Consider the following 19246-nt stretch of genomic DNA (forward strand, 5'->3'; position numbering starts at 1 on the left):
AGGTCCATTTCTATCTGAAAACATACACAACAAGAGAGGATATTGTGGATTCGATCAGAGGAATAAGACACAGAGGAGGGAGTCCCCTTAACACCGGCTCTGCCCTTCAATACGTCAGGGATAATGTATTTACAAACTCCTCCGGGAGTAGGCGCCTGCAAGGAGTTCAACAGATGTTAATCTTGCTCAAGGGTGGAATGTCTTTTGACAACATAGATACCCCAGCCTCTGATCTTAAACAGCAGGGCATCTTTGTTATTGGCATTGGAACAAATAGCTCTGACAGTGGAGAGCTGCAGAAAATATCATATGATCCTAATTGCACTCTCTTAGTGTCTGAGTTCACTGACCTCCAGAGTATCCTTGAACAGCTCTCCACTCTGATAAGTACAGCGCTAGTGAGGGCCACGCCCTTGATTCCGACAGTAACTGGTGAGAAAGTGACATATTTTTACATTCCAAAATCATGATGTTGTGCACTTTGAACTGTATTGAAGTGTATTTCAGAAAGTTAAGTTCAGTCAGTCTCTTTTTGCCAAAACAGTTGTGCCAGCAGTTATTTATCTAATCTTGTAAAATTGAGGTGAACTGTCATCATAAGACTTTTTTCACAGACAATGTTTGATACATTAACTGAATAAGTCTCAAATGATTTGTTCCTCAGCTGAGATACAGCCAAAAGGAAGGGATGTTGTGTTCTTGTTGGATGGATCAGATGGTACTAGAACTGGATTTTCAGCTATGCAAAACTTTGTCCAAAGAGTAGTAGAGAGACTCAGTGTGGATGACAACACAGACCGTGTCTCAGTGGTTCAGTACAGCAGAGATCCAGCTGTCCAGTTCTATCTGAACAGGTACACAGAAAAAAGTGAGATCCTTGACACTGTCAGAGGTTTGAGGCACATAGGTGGAAGACCCCTCAACACTGGAGCAGCTCTCCAGTACTTGATGGATCATATTTTCACTCCCTCTGGCGGAAGCAGGCACCTGGAAGGAGTTCCACAAGTCCTGATATTGCTAAGTGGTGGACGGTCTTCTGACAGTGTTGATGCAGCAGCATCTGCTCTCAAACAGCTGGGTGTCTTGGTCTTTGCAATTGGAACCAGGAGCTCTGATAGCAGAGAACTGGAGAAAATGTTCCACAATGCCAATTCTACTATATCTGTGTCTGAATTCCATGACCTTTCCAGTATCCAACATCAACTTCAGTTCTCGTTGGAGGCTATGGATATTGACGCCACCCCAGAATTACCAACTGTACTCGGTATGTTGATTAGCACATCCTCTTGCTGGCTTGAAAGGCTACTTGACTTGTTTCACCTACGCTCAGGGAATACATCAAGTGCAATACCTGTTTAGCTCCATGAGTGGATTATAATAGATGCAGTGCTGTTCTTTCCCACTGTTTACCATTGAAGTAGACAGTGCTAGAGGCTTTCCAAAAAATAGCTCACCTCTTCAAACTTACTTTTTGCAACGGCCTTTATTTTTTGTCTTCTTGTCTTTACTTAGTTGAAACTGCCGAAAAGGATATTGTATTCCTTCTGGATGGTTCTAATAGCACAATGAATGGCTTCCCCGCCATGCTTGATTTTGTTGAGAAAGTGGTGGAGAAACTCAATGTGGGAGAAAGCAAAGACCGTGTCTCTGTAGTACAATACAGCAGAGATGCAGAGGTCCATTTCTATCTGAAAACATACACAACAAGAGAGGATATTGTGGATTCGATCAGAGGAATAAGACACAGAGGAGGGAGTCCCCTCAACACCGGCTCTGCCCTTCAATACGTCAGGGATAATGTATTTACAAACTCCTCCGGGAGTAGGCGCCTGCAAGGAGTTCAACAGATGTTAATCTTGCTCAAGGGTGGAATGTCTTTTGACAACATAGATACCCCAGCCTCTGATCTTAAACAGCAGGGCATCTTTGTTATTGGCATTGGAACAAATAGCTCTGACAGTGGAGAGCTGCAGAAAATATCATATGATCCTAATTGCACTCTCTTAGTGTCTGAGTTCACTGACCTCCAGAGTGTCCTTGAACAGCTCTCCACTCTGATAAGTACAGCGCTTGTGAGGGCCACGCCCTTGATTCCGACAGTAACTGGTGAGAAAGTGACATATTTTTACATTCCAAAATCATGATGTTGTGCACTTTGAACTGTATTGAAGTGTATTTCAGAAAGTTAAGTTCAGTCAGTCTCTTTTTGCCAAAACAGTTGTGCCAGCAGTTATTTATCTAATCTTGTAAAATTGAGGTGAACTGTCATCATAAGACTTTTTTCACAGACAATGTTTGATACATTAACTGAATAAGTCTCAAATGATTTGTTCCTCAGCTGAGATACAGCCAAAAGGAAGGGATGTTGTGTTCTTGTTGGATGGATCAGATGGTACTAGAACTGGATTTTCAGCTATGCAAAACTTTGTCCAAAGAGTAGTAGAGAGACTCAGTGTGGATGACAACACAGACCGTGTCTCAGTGGTTCAGTACAGCAGAGATCCAGCTGTCCAGTTCTATCTGAACAGGTACACAGAAAAAAGTGAGATCCTTGACACTGTCAGAGGTTTGAGGCACATAGGTGGAAGACCCCTCAACACTGGAGCAGCTCTCCAGTACTTGATGGATCATATTTTCACTCCCTCTGGCGGAAGCAGGCACCTGGAAGGAGTTCCACAAGTCCTGATATTGCTAAGTGGTGGACGGTCTTCTGACAGTGTTGATGCAGCAGCATCTGCTCTCAAACAGCTGGGTGTCTTGGTCTTTGCAATTGGAACCAGGAGCTCTGATAGCAGAGAACTGGAGAAAATGTTCCACAATGCCAATTCTACTATATCTGTGTCTGAATTCCATGACCTTTCCAGTATCCAACATCAACTTCAGTTCTCGTTGGAGGCTATGGATATTGACGCCACCCCAGAATTACCAACTGTACTCGGTATGTTGATTAGCACATCCTCTTGCTGGCTTGAAAGGCTACTTGACTTGTTTCACCTACGCTCAGGGAATACATCAAGTGCAATACCTGTTTAGCTCCATGAGTGGATTATAATAGATGCAGTGCTGTTCTTTCCCACTGTTTACCATTGAAGTAGACAGTGCTAGAGGCTTTCCAAAAAATAGCTCACCTCTTCAAACTTACTTTTTGCAACGGCCTTTATTTTTTGTCTTCTTGTCTTTACTTAGTTGAAACTGCCGAAAAGGATATTGTATTCCTTCTGGATGGTTCTAATAGCACAATGAATGGCTTCCCCGCCATGCTTGATTTTGTTGAGAAAGTGGTGGAGAAACTCAATGTGGGAGAAAGCAAAGACCGTGTCTCTGTAGTACAATACAGCAGAGATGCAGAGGTCCATTTCTATCTGAAAACATACACAACAAGAGAGGATATTGTGGATTCGATCAGAGGAATAAGACACAGAGGAGGGAGTCCCCTTAACACCGGCTCTGCCCTTCAATACGTCAGGGATAATGTATTTACAAACTCCTCCGGGAGTAGGCGCCTGCAAGGAGTTCAACAGATGTTAATCTTGCTCAAGGGTGGAATGTCTTTTGACAACATAGATACCCCAGCCTCTGATCTTAAACAGCAGGGCATCTTTGTTATTGGCATTGGAACAAATAGCTCTGACAGTGGAGAGCTGCAGAAAATATCATATGATCCTAATTGCACTCTCTTAGTGTCTGAGTTCACTGACCTCCAGAGTGTCCTTGAACAGCTCTCCACTCTGATAAGTACAGCGCTTGTGAGGGCCACGCCCTTGATTCCGACAGTAACTGGTGAGAAAGTGACATATTTTTACATTCCAAAATCATGATGTTGTGCACTTTGAACTGTATTGAAGTGTATTTCAGAAAGTTAAGTTCAGTCAGTCTCTTTTTGCCAAAACAGTTGTGCCAGCAGTTATTTATCTAATCTTGTAAAATTGAGGTGAACTGTCATCATAAGACTTTTTTCACAGACAATGTTTGATACATTAACTGAATAAGTCTCAAATGATATGTTCCCCAGCTGAGATAAAGCCAAAAGGAAGGGATGTTGTGTTCTTGTTGGATGGATCAGATGGTACTAGAACTGGATTCTCAGCGATGCAAAACTTTGTCCAAAGAGTAGTAGAGAGACTCAGTGTGGATGACAACACAGACCGTGTCTCAGTCGTTCAGTACAGCAGAGATCCAGCTGTCCAGTTCTATCTGAACAGGTACACAGAAAAAAGTGAGATCCTTGACACTGTCAGAGGTTTGAGGCACATAGGTGGAAGACCCCTCAACACTGGAGCAGCTCTCCAGTACTTGATGGATCATATTTTCACTCCCTCTGGCGGAAGCAGGCACCTGGAAGGAGTTCCACAAGTCCTGATATTGCTAAGTGGTGGACGGTCTTCTGACAGTGTTGATGCAGCAGCATCTGCTCTCAAACAGCTGGGTGTCTTGGTCTTTGCAATTGGAACCAGGAGCTCTGATAGCAGAGAACTGGAGAAAATGTTCCACAATGCCAATTCTACTATATCTGTGTCTGAATTCCATGACCTTTCCAGTATCCAATATCAACTTCAGTTCTCCTTGGAGGCTATGGATATTGACGCCACCCCAGAATTACCAACTGTACTCGGTATGTTGATTAGCACTTCCTCTTGCTGGCTTGAAAGGCTACTTGACTTGTTTCACCTACGCTCAGGGAATACATCAAGTGCAATACCTGTTTAGCTCCATGAGTGGATTATAATAGATGCAGTGCTGTTCTTTCCCACTGTTTAACATCGAAGTAGACAGTGCTAGAGGCTTTCCAAAAAATAGCTCACCTCTTCAAACTTACTTTTTGCAACGGCCTTTATTTTTTGTTTTCTTGTCTTTACTTAGTTGAAACTGCCGAAAAAGATATTGTATTCCTTCTGGATGGTTCTAATAGCACAAGGAATGGCTTCCCTGCCATGCTTGATTTTGTTGAGAAAGTGGTGGAGAAACTCAATGTGGGAGAAAGCAAAGACCGTGTCTCTGTAGTACAATACAGCAGAGATGCAGAGGTCCATTTCTATCTGAAAACATACACAACAAGAGAGGATATTGTGGATTCGATCAGAGGAATAAGACACAGAGGAGGGAGTCCCCTCAACACCGGCTCTGCACTTCAATACGTCAGGGATGATGTATTTACAAACTCTTCCGGGAGTAGGCGACTGCAAGGAGTTCAACAGATGTTAATCTTGCTCAAGGGTGGAGTGTCTTTTGACAACATAGATACCCCAGCCTCTGATCTTAAACAGCAGGGCATCTTTGTTATTGGCATTGGAACAAATAGCTCTGACAGTGGAGAGCTGCAGAAAATATCATATGATCCTAATTGCACTCTCTTAGTGTCTGAGTTCACTGACCTCCAGAGTGTCCTTGAACAGCTCTCCACTCTGATAAGTACAGCGCTTGTGAGGGCCACGCCCTTGATTCCGACAGTAACTGGTGAGAAAGTGACATTTTTTTACATTCCAAAATCATGATGTTGTGCACTTTGAACTGTATTGAAGTGTATTTCAGAAAGTTAAGTTCAGTCAGTCTCTTTTTGCCAAAACAGTTGTGCCAGCAGTTATTTATCTAATCTTGTAAAATTGAGGTGAACTGTCATCATAAGACTTTTTTCACAGACAATGTTTGATACATTAACTGAATAAGTCTCAAATGATTTGTTCCTCAGCTGAGATACAGCCAAAAGGAAGGGATGTTGTGTTCTTGTTGGATGGATCAGATGGTACTAGAACTGGATTTTCAGCTATGCAAAACTTTGTCCAAAGAGTAGTAGAGAGACTCAGTGTGGATGACAACACAGACCGTGTCTCAGTGGTTCAGTACAGCAGAGATCCAGCTGTCCAGTTCTATCTGAACAGGTACACAGAAAAAAGTGAGATCCTTGACACTGTCAGAGGTTTGAGGCACATAGGTGGAAGACCCCTCAACACTGGAGCAGCTCTCCAGTACTTGATGGATCATATTTTCACTCCCTCTGGCGGAAGCAGGCACCTGGAAGGAGTTCCACAAGTCCTGATATTGCTAAGTGGTGGACGGTCTTCTGACAGTGTTGATGCAGCAGCATCTGCTCTCAAACAGCTGGGTGTCTTGGTCTTTGCAATTGGAACCAGGAGCTCTGATAGCAGAGAACTGGAGAAAATGTTCCACAATGCCAATTCTACTATATCTGTGTCTGAATTCCATGACCTTTCCAGTATCCAACATCAACTTCAGTTCTCGTTGGAGGCTATGGATATTGACGCCACCCCAGAATTACCAACTGTACTCGGTATGTTGATTAGCACATCCTCTTGCTGGCTTGAAAGGCTACTTGACTTGTTTCACCTACGCTCAGGGAATACATCAAGTGCAATACCTGTTTAGCTCCATGAGTGGATTATAATAGATGTAGTGCTGTTCTTTCACACTGTTTAACATCGAAGTAGACAGTGCTAGAGGCTTTCCAAAAAATAGCTCACCTCTTCAAACTTATTTTTTGCAACGGCCTTTATTTTTTGTCTTCTTGTCTTTACTTAGTTGAAACTGCCGAAAAGGATATTGTATTCCTTCTAGATGGTTCTAATAGCACAAGGAAAGGCTTCCCCGCCATGCTTGATTTTGTTGAGAAAGTGGTGGAGAAACTCAATGTGGGAGAAAACAAAGATCGTGTGTCTGTAGTACAATACAGCAGAGATGTAGAGGTCCATTTCTATCTGAAAACATACACAACAAGAGAGGATATTGTGGATTCGATCAGAAGGCTAAGACCCAGAGTAGGCAGTCCCCTCAACACCGGCTCTGCCCTTCAATACGTCATGGAAAATGTATTTACAAACTCCGCCGGGAGTAGGCACCTGCAAGGTGTTCCACAGATATTGATCCTGCTAAATGGTGGAAGGTCTTTTGACAATGTAGATACTCCAGCCTCTGTTCTCAAACAGCAGGGCATCGTTGTCATTGGCATTGGAAAAAGGAGCTCTGACAGTGGAGAGCTGCAGAAAATAACACAGTACCCTAATTACACTCTATCCATGTCTGAGTTCACTGACTTCCCCAGTGTCCAAGAACAGCTCTTTGCTTTAATAAGCACAGCTCTAGTGAGGGCCACACCCATGACACCAACAGTAGCTGGTGAGAATGTGACTGAATTTACATTTTAAGATCATGGTTGTATGCAAATTGAACTGTATTAAATTGTATGTTCATTTCAGCCATTATAACTTTTAAAATATGTCTTCAGTAATTTTTTAAATCCACAATCTGTGTCAGTCTGTGTTAAATCTCTCACAGTAAAATAATTTTCTATCGAGAAAAGAACAATCTTACTTTTTCTTCTATTCACGTTTTCTTCCAAATTTTTGATAATTTCTCAATTAGGTCATACTAATATTACCTTTTCTGTCTTACAGCTGAGGCGCAGGGCCCCCGGAAGGATGTTGTTTTCCTTGTTGATGGATCTGATGGTGTTGGACGAGACTTTCCTATCATCCAGGAGTTTATCCGAAGGGTTGTAGAGACTCTCAATGTGGGCGAGAATAAGATCCGGATTGGTGTCGTCCAGTATGGTGACTCTGCCCAAGCTGACATGTTTCTGAATGCACACACAACTAAAGAAGGTGTTATGCAAGCCGTCAGGGGAATGAGGCAACGTGGAGGAAGACAACGTAACCTGGGCCAGGCCTTGCAGTTTGTCAGTCAGGATGTTCTGACAGCGACACGTGGTAGTAGAAAACAAGAGGGTGTCCCGCAGTTTCTAATTGTCGTCTCCAGCGGGTCTTCAACAGATGACATCAGTAGTGCAGCATCTTCCCTCAAACGATCTAGAGTTCTTCCCTTCAGCATCGGAACCAGGGATGTTAACCCGACAGAGCTTCGGGTGGTGTCATATGTGCCAAACTTTGCCTTCACCATTGATGACCTTCCTGGCCTGTACACGGTCCAAGAAAACCTAATCTCCACTCTTACTGAGCTGTCAGATGATGAGATTACCAGGATGAGACCAGTATTCCCAACCATTGATGGTAATTTTATTCAATTAAGTTGTTAAAATTCATTTGCACACACCCGCTTTAGTACAGCATATGTTGTTCTTTATGATATTTGACTCTTTTAGTCTTACTGCATATCCTATAAATATAATAGAAACTCTGAAGTTATTAATCCTACCGTTTTGCTGTGCTTAACGTTGCTTACCGTTGCTTTTTTTACTATAGCAGTCATCACATCAGCACCCACGGGAGGAGAAAAGAGGGATGTTGTATTTCTGATAGATGGCACCACAGCGGTGCGTAGTGAGTTTCCTTCCATTCGTGAAATGATAAGAAGAGTTGTGGAGAAGCTGGATGTAGGATTGGATAAGGTTCGAATTTCAGTGGTACAGTACAGTGATGTTCCGAAGCTGGAATTTAATCTGAAAGAATTCTCCACCAAAGATGAGGTACGCCAGGCTGTGACGAAACTTCGAAGCAAAGGTGGAGACCGTCTAAACACAGGTCGTGCTCTTGAGTGGGTCTATAGAAACATCTACCTGAGGTCAGCGGGAAGCCGCATTGAGGAAGGTGTGCCCCAGTTCCTGATTCTAGTTACAGGTGGCAAGTCTACAGATGACGTATCCGCTGCAGCTGAACAACTTAAGAGAAGCCAGGTTGCACCTCTTGCCATTGGATCAAGGAATGCAGACCCTGATGAACTGAGACAGATTTCCCTGAAGCCTGAACTGGTATATACAGTTGACAGTTTCCAGCAGCTTCCAAGAGTGGAGTCGCAGCTCATTGATTCAGTCAGAACAATATCCACCACTGACATCATCAACAGTTATGTTCCTCCCACAGTGGACATAGGTAAGTACATTGGCCAATACTTTTGCATGTATTCAGTTAAAGTTAACTTGCTCAAAACAGTAACTGAAATATGCATCATTTGCCTTTTTTTATCATGGTTTTACATTGCTCATATCATTACAAATAAGTTATGTTATAGTCGTAGATTTTTTTTTTAAATGCATGATTCCTTTTCTAATACAGTTTAAATTAAACTATACCTTGCTTTCTCTTTTTTGTGCTTATTTTGCAGACAATTTAAATCTTGGGAGAAAGGACATTATTTTCCTTATTGATGGCTCAGACAATACAGGTGCTGCTGGCATTGCGCATATCCGTGACTTCATACTTAACATTGTCCGACAACTTGACGTGCAACCTGATCAAGTGCGCGTCGGGGTTGTTCAGTATGCAAACAATGTTAAAACAGAGTTCTCACTTAACTCTCACAACAACAAGCCAGCTGTGGTCTCTGCTATCAAAAGACTTCGTCAGATGGGTGGCCGGTCTTCAGATCTGGCTGATGCGATTGAGTATGTCATACGGAATGAGTTAAAACCTGCTGCAGGGATTCGTCAAGAGGCCTCCCAGCATCTTGTGGTTCTCACAGGTGGACGTTCCCCCCAAGATGTTTCCATCTATGGACCTCTGCTTAAGGGCAGCCGTGTCAACTGCATTGGTGTTGGAGCTGCTAATGCTGACACAAGACAGCTAACCCAAATAGCCACCACCTCAGCTGATGTTCTCCAGGTCCCTGACTTCCATGGTCTGTCAGCAATCCGCCAGGGGGTTATTGACAGGTTAAGTGGGACAATTCCAGAAGAACCCCCCACATACTATGAGAATCCTAGTAAGTTGTAAAATACATGTACATATATAACAAATACTTAGATAACACATTTTATCTAAATATGGCCTAATAATGCTAAAATGAAGTACATTTTTCTCAAGTTCTTCTTTTGTTTTCACCTTTCCTCATCAATATCTTATCTTCCTTCTCATAGCATCCACCCTGCCTCCAGCCAAAAAAGCTGATATAGTGTTTTTGGTCGATGGCTCCATTAACTTAGGCAGGGAAAACTTCAAGACAGTGATGTTGTTTATCGCCAACCTAATTGATCTGTTTTACACTGAGCGAGACAACCTGCGGATCGGCCTGGCACATTACGCCGCAGATGTGACTGATGTCTTCTATCTCAACACATACCAGAACCGGCAGGACATTTTAAGTGCCATTGACCGAGCAGAATACAAAGGTGGACGTATAATCAACACTGGTGCAGCCATTCGCCACGCTCAAGATGTTCACTTTACGAAAGATAAAGGCAGCAGGATGGATGAAGGTACTCCTCAGATCCTTATGGTTCTCACTGGAGGACGCTCAGCTGATGATGGCAAAACAGCAGCTCTTGGTCTGAAGAAAAGAGGTGTGAGAGTCTTTGCTGTAGGAGTGGGCGACATTGAGAATGAGTTAGAAGACTTAGCAAGTGAATCTTCCACTGTGGCCAGAGCAAGCACCTTTCTGGAACTCTCAGAGCTCAATGAGCAAATCCTGGAGACTTTGGATGATGAAGTGAAAGGGAGTCTGTGTGTTGGTGTGCAGGAAACTACTAAAAGTAAGAGACATGGTATTGTTGGTTATTTGCCAATGGACTTTGTTCACATTTCATTTGCAACTTGTAAATAAACATTTCAGTTTCCTGATCTTTTATGTGGTTCACAAAAAACACCCTAAAAAATCCATGCTTTGTTTTACAGCCTGCAGCATTGAGGTGTTGGTGGGCTTTGATGTTTCTGCCCAGAACATCTTCAGTGCTCAGCCCAACCTCCAGGTGAAGGTTGAGGCCATTCTGAAAAGGATTTCCAAAATGGCAGCTATCAGTTGCTCATCTGGGCAGATTCCCTCTGTGCAAGTGGGCATGCTGGCCCTAGACTCAGCCTCTGAGCCTGTCCTGCTGGACTTTACAGACAAGGCTGGTGATCTCTTTGAGGCCTTCAAAGCCCTACGGAATCGTGGCCCCTTTGTCCTCAATGGCAAGACCATCTCAGCTTACACCAATAGGTTCAAAACCAGACAGGATGACGTTGTCAAGGTTGGTTACAGAAATCTTCAAAGCCAAAATAACATTGCATAAACACCACTTGGATCCTCAAATATCCAACCGTAACTCTATTTCTCATTCACAAAGTGCAGTGTACAAAACATCTAATTAGCAGATTCTAATGTTTAACCAGCACTGCCTGTTGCTATTGTTGATTGCTGATCATATCAGCTGCTAATTAACATTTATTATGGGAGTAACATGATGAGTGGCAAAAGGGAAACTCGCCCATTCTCTGCTGAAAGTGTTCTCTGTAAGGCTGTGTCTGTACTAGTTCTGTACTAAGATAGTTTAGTGTAACAACACTGTACAATCAGAGCAGACTGAGTGTGTCTTTGGCTCCAACAACCAAATAATATTTCTCCTGTCTAGAGAATTGTGTCATCTCAGTTACAGTCGTATTACCCCAGCTATTCTTCATTCATACCATATCAATAATGTAAGATGATCAATTTAATAGTTTTGAACCAGTACCTTCAGTATTTGGATAAATGTGCTCATTAAAACATGTTGATCCAACTTCAGAAATCCACAGCTATTATTTCCAAGTGTCAGATAGATACATATTCGTATCCGCACATACCGAATATTTAAGTACTTTTACTGCTGTAAAACTGTAACTGAAATGTGTTTTCCCCCTGAAGGTTGTCGTTCATCTTACTGATGGTATTGATGCCCCATTTGGTGAATTGAAAAAGCCAGTTGAGGAGCTTCGTTCATCAGGTAAAAAGATGATACAAACGGCCTTTCGTCATCTATCCTTAAACCTTTGTTAAATTATAGCAATATTATAATCCGAAGTAATTAATTTGTCTGAATATGTGCAAAACAGGAGTGCACAGTTTCATCCTGGTCGGGCTGGAGCGGGTTCCTAAATTTGAGGAAGCTTTGTTGCTCGAATTTGGTCGGGGATTCAGGTACACCAGACCTTTACGACTCAATATCATGGACTTGGACTATGAGCTAATGGAAGAACTGGTGAGTACTAGTCAGTTAGACGGAGGACTTGCATGACCTTTTGTTTTCCTGTTGAATCACTCAATATTTGTTTTATTTTGCTGCACAGGACCATATTGCAGAGAGGGAGTGCTGTGCAGTGCCCTGCAAATGCATTGGCACGAGAGGAGACCGAGGAGCAGTTGGAGCTTCAGGGACTAAGGTAGCCAATGTCAAAATTAAATGAAATATTGTTTTTTAAGATATTGCCTTTAATTAAACTAGAAATAGATGTTTATCAGAGGCTAATACTTTGTTGTTTTGTCTTTCAGGGTGGTCCGGGATCACCAGGAAGCCAAGGACATCCTGGAGATGAGGGTGGACCTGTAAGTTTCAATGTCTTTCTTACAGATGTAGCAGCTTTTCAATATTCTTGCGCAACACTCACAGTATTTCATTGTCCTTTTTATTGTCCTGTAATCACAGGGAGAGAGAGGTCCTCCCGGTGTGAATGGAACTCAGGGTTTCCAGGGATGTCCTGGACAAAGAGGTGTCAAGGTAAAGACGTTGAAATTAACTGTGAACATGCAACTTCAACTCAATTGTGAGTCAATTTTTATTTTTTTATATTTTACACAGTAGTGTGACACTGTTTTTTTCTTTTTTTTTGTTCAGGGTTCTCGTGGGTACTCAGGAGAAAAGGTGATTATTTTGTATTTATTTGTTCAAAGTCTCCCTTATTAGATATTTAAAAAAAGGCTACTGAATAACCAATGGCTACTCTGTTGCAGGGAGAATTTGGAGAAATTGGACTTGATGGCATTAATGGAGAAGACGTAAGTATTTGTTATATTATATTTTGTCATTCAGTCCGTTGCTTTAATAAGTAATATATCATACAGAATCATGTACGGTTGCTCCTCGTCTTAAGGTGTTTGCCACCAATGAGTTAATGTGCATGCGCTTTGGTTTATGCTTGATTGTGGGATTAAATTGACGTCTGCTGTATGTTTTCAGGGTAAAAGCGGAGTGGCAGGACCCCCAGGAGAAGGCGGAAACCCTGGCCAGAGAGTGAGTGACTGGATGCAATTATAGCTTAAAAATCTTGTTCTACCCATTTGCTATTAAAAATCTCAAATGGTTAGTTCTGATAAATGCTCGCTAAGCATATTTATTACTTTTAGGGTCCCAAAGGTACCAAAGGACAAGGAGGAGACAGAGGAGAAGTTGGAACCAGAGGAGACCCTGTGAGTGTTATGGAAACTGGATATAGTCTAATTTACATTTGTATGTATTGTGTTGAACAACAAAAACAAACCAACAACATTATTGAACTGATTTAGGCAGATTATTGAGGAATGATATGTCCATTACAATTTTTGTAAATGTGTTTACATGCATACATGAATATAGAGTAAAAAATACTAATAACTTCAAATATACGAATTCCCAGACCAGCTTGGATTGAGTCATGAAGTTATATTCATCCATTCCCTAAGGGACACTGTTTTAAGCCGTTGAGCTGGGCTCCCATCTGTGGCCAGCGGTAGAACATTGTGGTGTCTGATCCTTCAGAATGTAGTTGTTGGCCTAAGCAGTTTGTAGACTTGAACATGTTCTTGGTCCGTGTTTCAGGATCTTTGAATGTAGCTGAAAATTGAATAAGTGAAATTTGTCTACTAGGGTGTAAGTGGAAAAGATAACAACAGCCCAGGATCTAAAGGAGACTCCGGTGATGCTGGACCAGCGGTAATGTCCCCCTTCCCGCATTGTGTTGTTATAGAAAAACAATTGTGCCAATGCATTTTCAACATGACATGGTTGGTTGCGTTTGTATGTGTTTTATCTTCTCGTTATATCTGCTCTGAAATGACAGGGAGAGCCTGGTGAGGATGGACAGAAAGGTGGACCCGGTGAATTCGGAAGAGCGGTAAACAATTGTGTCACGTCTTCATTATCTTTGCTACTTTCTCACTTGCCACTGTTTTTATTAATCAAGACTGATTTCTGTTTCCACTTCATTAGGGAGCTGGTGGCAGAAGAGGCCAACCTGGAAAGGCTGTAAATACCTTTTTAATGATAACATACATTGTTCAATACAATACATTATTTTGCAGTAACTCTTGTAATGGTAGTAACATTTTGCTGCTCGCATGTTATTTAAGGGTATTCCTGGAGTGCCAGGAGCTAATGGTGTTCAGGGAGAATCTGGTATTGGAGGATCAAGAGTAAGTTTGTTGTTCTTTATGGCAATTGGCAGATTATTCAATCTCCGAATGCACTTGCTAAAGCATGTTTTGTAATGGATGTTGTCATTACCGTTGATACTTTTTATTGGCAGCATCAGCAAGGTGACTAATTGTTTTGACTGGACTGTGACTGATGTCAATTTCTAAAGATGTTTGTTCATCCTTTACTATTGAGTCCAGCTCTGAAATGCAAGAAACTGCTGCGTCATCGATGTCTGGTTTGTCTTTTCTTTTAAGGGCCCATCAGGACCAAACGGTGCACCAGGACCCAGAGGAGAAGATGGAAACCCTGGACCCAGAGTGAGTGTACCTGTTAAGGTCAATTTATGAAAGAGAATAGTTTGCTATGTCAAGTCATATATATGTATGGCTCACATTTACAACCAGAGTCAGCTTTAAATGGTAGCACAGGGCAGACATATTCAAAACTAATTTCACAAACAAGCAGCAACTTGTGTCTACCACACTTTGCAACTGCAACGGCACACTGGCTGAACTGACTGAAAATCCTGTGCAATTTGCTTCATTTTGAGAAAAATGTCTTCTCATGTCTTAATGTTTTGTTTTCTAGGGTCCCGGAGGTAGCGCAGGTCCCGCTGGAGATAAGGGTAGAAGAGGAACTCTTGGTCGCAAGGTATTGAGTGGGAAAATCACAACAGACTTGTTTTATTTATAAACACACTAGCCTCACTCTCTCACAATCTTGGACACACATGTGTAGTCTATTTGAGCAAACAAATGAGACACTCTTTTTGTATTTGTCTGTCTGTCTCTGTCTCATTCTCTGCATCTGGTTATTTCTGTTGCAGGGTGAACCGGGAGATCCAGGACCTAAGGGTGTAATTGGACCTCTTGGTCCTCGTGGAGAGTCTGTAAGAGTGAAACCGCATTTACTTTGCATGTACCATATTGTACAACTGGGGGAAAGAGCAAAATAAGAACTTCCCAAGATTGTATTGTTTGAGTTCTGTCTTGAACAACACTGCTCTGTTAGGGGGTTCATTTGAACTACCAGGCATGTATGCAGCTGAATTCAGTGCACTTTACAAAGAGAACCAATTGGTTGTTTTTGTTCGCTTTCTAGGGTGAAGATGGCAGAGATGGGTTTGGTGTCGCAGGGCCTAAAGGAAGAAAGGCAAGTGAATTCTGACCTCTCGTAGCGTGGTACCATGGTAATCAGAAGATGTGTTTTCAGTTTGACTGAAGTTTAAAATGATATGATATATGATATGATATGAACTTTATTCGTCAGCTGGTGCTGAAATTTGTCTTGCGACCCAGCAGCCGTTGCATGTTTAAACAGAAAACATGAATTACACACATTGACATGACACATTGAAACACAACAAATTTACATACATGGGTACAGATAGTCGAGAGCACATTGTCCACCACTCCGCCTATCTCCGGTTTAGCATCAAAGTCGATTGATGGACAAAAGACTTTTTTAGTCTAACCTTCTTGAAAAGTGGTACCTCATATCTCCTTCCTGAGGGCAATAACCTGTATTCACTATACAAAACATGATTAGTGTTTGAGGTGATGTTTTTTGCCAACCTCAGCATGCTGTTGTCATACGTGGAAGCATACAGCTCCTGAAGTGGTTGTCCAACAATCTTTGAACAAATGTTTAGTTGTTGTAACATTTGTGACTTTAGGGCTACAGACAGACATCCATACCAGGTGGTACTGCAGTACTGAAGAACACTCATAATGACAGAAGTGAAAAACAAAAGAAGAATCCTTCTACTGGCACCAAAAGATCTTAAACGGCGAAGGAAATAGATTCTTTGCTTTGTTTTCTTACACACTGATTCGATCTGATCTTTCCATGAAAGAAGATGGTCTATTGCTACTCCTAGGTATGTGTATGAACATACCTGATCGATCTGTTCACTATGAATAGTAATAGGAGATTTGCATATCTCCAGTGGTGTACCAAAAACAATCTCTTCTGTCTTTTTTGTGTTTATGATGAGAGCGTTGTTATCACTCCATTCAACCACCTTATTTACTCTCTGCTGGTGCAGTCCAGGGTCACTGAAACTATTTAAGAGAGAAATTAAAACTGTGTCACTATAAATGTAGCCTTAAATAACCCTCGGTATTTTAGAAAGGGGATTAAGAGAATGTTAAAATCACAAACAGAAATAAAGAGAAAGACAATAAGGAGTTATATGACTGTAAGTCCAGTTACCATTGTCGTTTAATACTTCTGAAGTCCTTTCCCGTACACACATACAGTACATCCCTGCTGTGGGGATGAATAGCACAACACAATTCATGGCTCTGACCCATTTAACCTTCCTCTTGTGTTAGCTTTCTGTTAGCATCTCTTGTGTTAACGGGTCGGTTTTGACCCATGTCTTAAATCAGCTGTAAAATACACTAAAAACAATTATCTATCATCCAATGTGTTTCTCATCTCTTGGTGACCTTGTTAGGCTTCCTTATCCATGAACATATTGTTGTATGTTTTGATAGTTTTGGTGTGGGCCTCTGAGTCTTTTCTTTGTCTGGATACCTCCATTTCAATTGAATAAATGGTAAAATGAACCTCAAGAGAATCCTATAAATAAATAGAAGGTTGTTGTGTTACCTGACTATCACTGATGGGTATTAGAACACATCTCTTAAATACATTTGTTTTATTTTGTTATTATTTTTTATTTTTTCATTTTAATATTATTAACTATAGTAACATCTATGGCGTTATGGGTCAATTTCGACCCATGTATATTTAATTTAAGAAAAAGGCTAAAAAGTAGTTAAAAAAGTTTTTCCCAGCAATAGAACTTTAATACAAACACAAAATGAAAAGCAGAACAAGTCATAACACAACATATAGATTATATAGGTAAAAAAAACAACAACCAATACAATCTTATTTGCATAACTGGGTCGACACTAACAACACAAAGGTCATCATTTCAACCAGAGCATTTAATAATTTAGTGAAGAAAAAAAGTTTTTGTATTATTTTGTTGAAATAAAGGTTCCTGACAAAGTCAAAAAGCCTTGATGCAATAAACACATTTCTGTGGTTCTTTTATGCATTAAAAACCTAAAACAGGTCGATGCCGACCCGAACACAAGAGGAAGGAGATGCATTATCAGTGAACCACTATTACAAATCTTAAGATAAATGCAGTTATACACTCATTCATTGGGACAATAATGACACAACAAATACTGTATGTTGAATGCCATGTATTATAATAGTATGTATGGGTTTTCCTCTTCAGGGTGATGAAGGCTTCCCAGGATTCCCAGGACTAAAGGTAATAGAAAATTATGACACCAGAAGTGCAATGTCATCAGAGGCCTCAAATTATAGTACATATAGTACAATCATAGTACATTCATTTCACCATTTCTCTGTCCTTCCATCATTTCAGGCAGCAAGTGGTGACCCTGGCACCAAAGGAGGACCTGGACGCAAAGGGAATCCTGGACAGAGGGTACGTTGTCAGACCATGCTTAGATTTGGCCAAAATGAGCATACATTCTAAATGTGACATACTGTATTGTATAACTAAACCCTCCAACACCAAGCCTCACCGGACACATATGCTTTGTGTAATATGCTGGAGGACTGGGTTGGAAGCTTTATCTCAGATATGAACTGCAAACTCCTTTTTGAACTATTGACAGTTGAATACCTTTTAAAAGTTATTTATTTTTCTCTTTTTTTCTTTCAGGGTGTCTCTGGGAACATTGGTGCACCCGGACAGAAGGGAGAGTTTGGATATTCTGGGCCATATGTAAGCAACATAACATTCTAACATTCTGCACGCCTCACGACACCAGGGCAGAATATTTGTAGTTCTGATTTGCAATATATACTATCTTGACTGGTCTGCTTTGGAATGAGTCTTCTCATGGATTCTCACACATCATTACTCATGGGTGTCCGATGGCCGAGTGGTTCGGGTGCATACAACATAGATTGAAATGCCGCAGCATTGTGCAGCAAGAACCCAGTTCAATTCTCAGCTGGCCAGATCATACGTCACATGTCATTCCCCTACTCTCCCACCCCACATTTCCTGTCTCTCTTCACACAATCAAGTACAAAATGCCCCCAGACAGTCTTATACTACACAATGTCATATTGTTCACTTCTTAACATTATTGCACAAAATGAATGCTGTTATGGAAGCAAATATAAAAAATAAAGAGATTTGTATTCTCAGCCAAGTGTTATAACACAACTGCTTTTGTCCCCACAGGGTCAGAAAGGGCCGAGAGGACCAGGCGTTGTGGTATGTGCTTGTGTATCAAACTGTTTAATATTGTATTGAATGATCAGAGCGAAAGTCATAGCTAGTGCCTGTGATCAAAATCTTTCAACATTTTTCTCCAATTGTCTGCTTGTCCTCAGCAATGTGACCTGGTTAAGAAAATCAGAGAAAACTGTCGTAAGTATAATTCAACAAGCGTCAATAATTGTATTCCACATCAACAGAAATAAGCACGTGTTGTGTACAGTACAACGATATTGTCTCACCGTGATTTTTCGCCCTTTTATTCTACCAGCTTGCTGTTATGGTAAGTGCAACATTTTGTATTATTCAGATTATAACAGATGATTTGGTACTGTACACACTCCTGTAATGCTCCATGTGTTCACCACTAGGTAAGCAGGAATGCCCGCTCTACCCCACTGAGCTGGCCTTTGCCCTGGATGCCTCTGAAGGGGTTGGCAATGCCTTCAACAATATGCGTGACACAGTCCTGAACCTCGTCAAAGACATCACCATCTCTGAGAGTAACTGTCCAAGAGGAGCCCGCGTCGCTTTAACCCTGTACAACAACGAAGTGACCACCGAGGTTCGGTTCGCCGATGCGATGAAGAAACGTGCCCTGGTGCAGCGCATCGAGGGACTGCAGAACCCGCAAACCCGCAAGCAGCGCAACTTGGAGACGGCCATGAGCTTTGTTGCCCAGAACACCTTCAAGAGAGTGCGCAGCGGCTTCCTCATGAGGAAGGTGGCCGTCTTTCTTGTCGGCGGAACAGTCAGTCAGGCACAAACAGTCACCAACGCAGCTCTTCGCCTCCACGACGCTGGAATCGCCACTCTGTTCCTGGTCCCTCGTGAGGACAGAGCTCTCACCAAAGCACTGCAGGTAAAACCAGAGA

General features: G+C 41.7%; 2 protein-coding genes across 2 annotated transcripts in view; both read left to right on the forward strand.

The window, feature by feature from the left end:
• The window catches only part of LOC306747679 (collagen alpha-3(VI) chain-like), a 143096-nt gene that overhangs the window by 114819 nt on the left and 9031 nt on the right, over positions 1–19246 (forward strand). Inside the window, 29 exon segments of the mRNA XM_079230761.1 lie at positions 7407–8018; positions 8214–8837; positions 9070–9666; positions 9821–10432; positions 10575–10909; positions 11563–11641; positions 11751–11896; positions 11985–12077; positions 12187–12240; positions 12341–12412; positions 12530–12556; positions 12646–12690; positions 12872–12925; positions 13039–13101; positions 13538–13603; positions 13731–13784; positions 13880–13915; positions 14020–14082; positions 14341–14403; positions 14675–14737; positions 14913–14975; positions 15188–15238; positions 17349–17384; positions 17502–17564; positions 17805–17867; positions 18336–18368; positions 18488–18524; positions 18643–18654; positions 18743–19233. Coding sequence (XP_079086887.1) covers positions 7407–8018; positions 8214–8837; positions 9070–9666; positions 9821–10432; positions 10575–10909; positions 11563–11641; positions 11751–11896; positions 11985–12077; positions 12187–12240; positions 12341–12412; positions 12530–12556; positions 12646–12690; positions 12872–12925; positions 13039–13101; positions 13538–13603; positions 13731–13784; positions 13880–13915; positions 14020–14082; positions 14341–14403; positions 14675–14737; positions 14913–14975; positions 15188–15238; positions 17349–17384; positions 17502–17564; positions 17805–17867; positions 18336–18368; positions 18488–18524; positions 18643–18654; positions 18743–19233 — 4607 coding nt within the window.
• LOC306747394 (collagen alpha-3(VI) chain-like) lies at positions 3240–7295 on the forward strand (the record flags this gene model as incomplete). The annotated part of the gene is made up of 5 exons (XM_079230454.1): positions 3240–3296; positions 4423–4612; positions 4861–5066; positions 5896–6286; positions 7288–7295. The coding sequence occupies 5 exons, from the start codon at positions 3240–3242 to the stop codon at positions 7293–7295; spliced, it is 852 nt and encodes a 283-aa protein (XP_079086580.1).

The sequence above is a fragment of the Taurulus bubalis genome (genome assembly GCF_910589615.1).
Source record: "Taurulus bubalis genome assembly, chromosome: 15".
NCBI classification, from domain to species: domain Eukaryota; kingdom Metazoa; phylum Chordata; class Actinopteri; order Perciformes; family Cottidae; genus Taurulus; species Taurulus bubalis.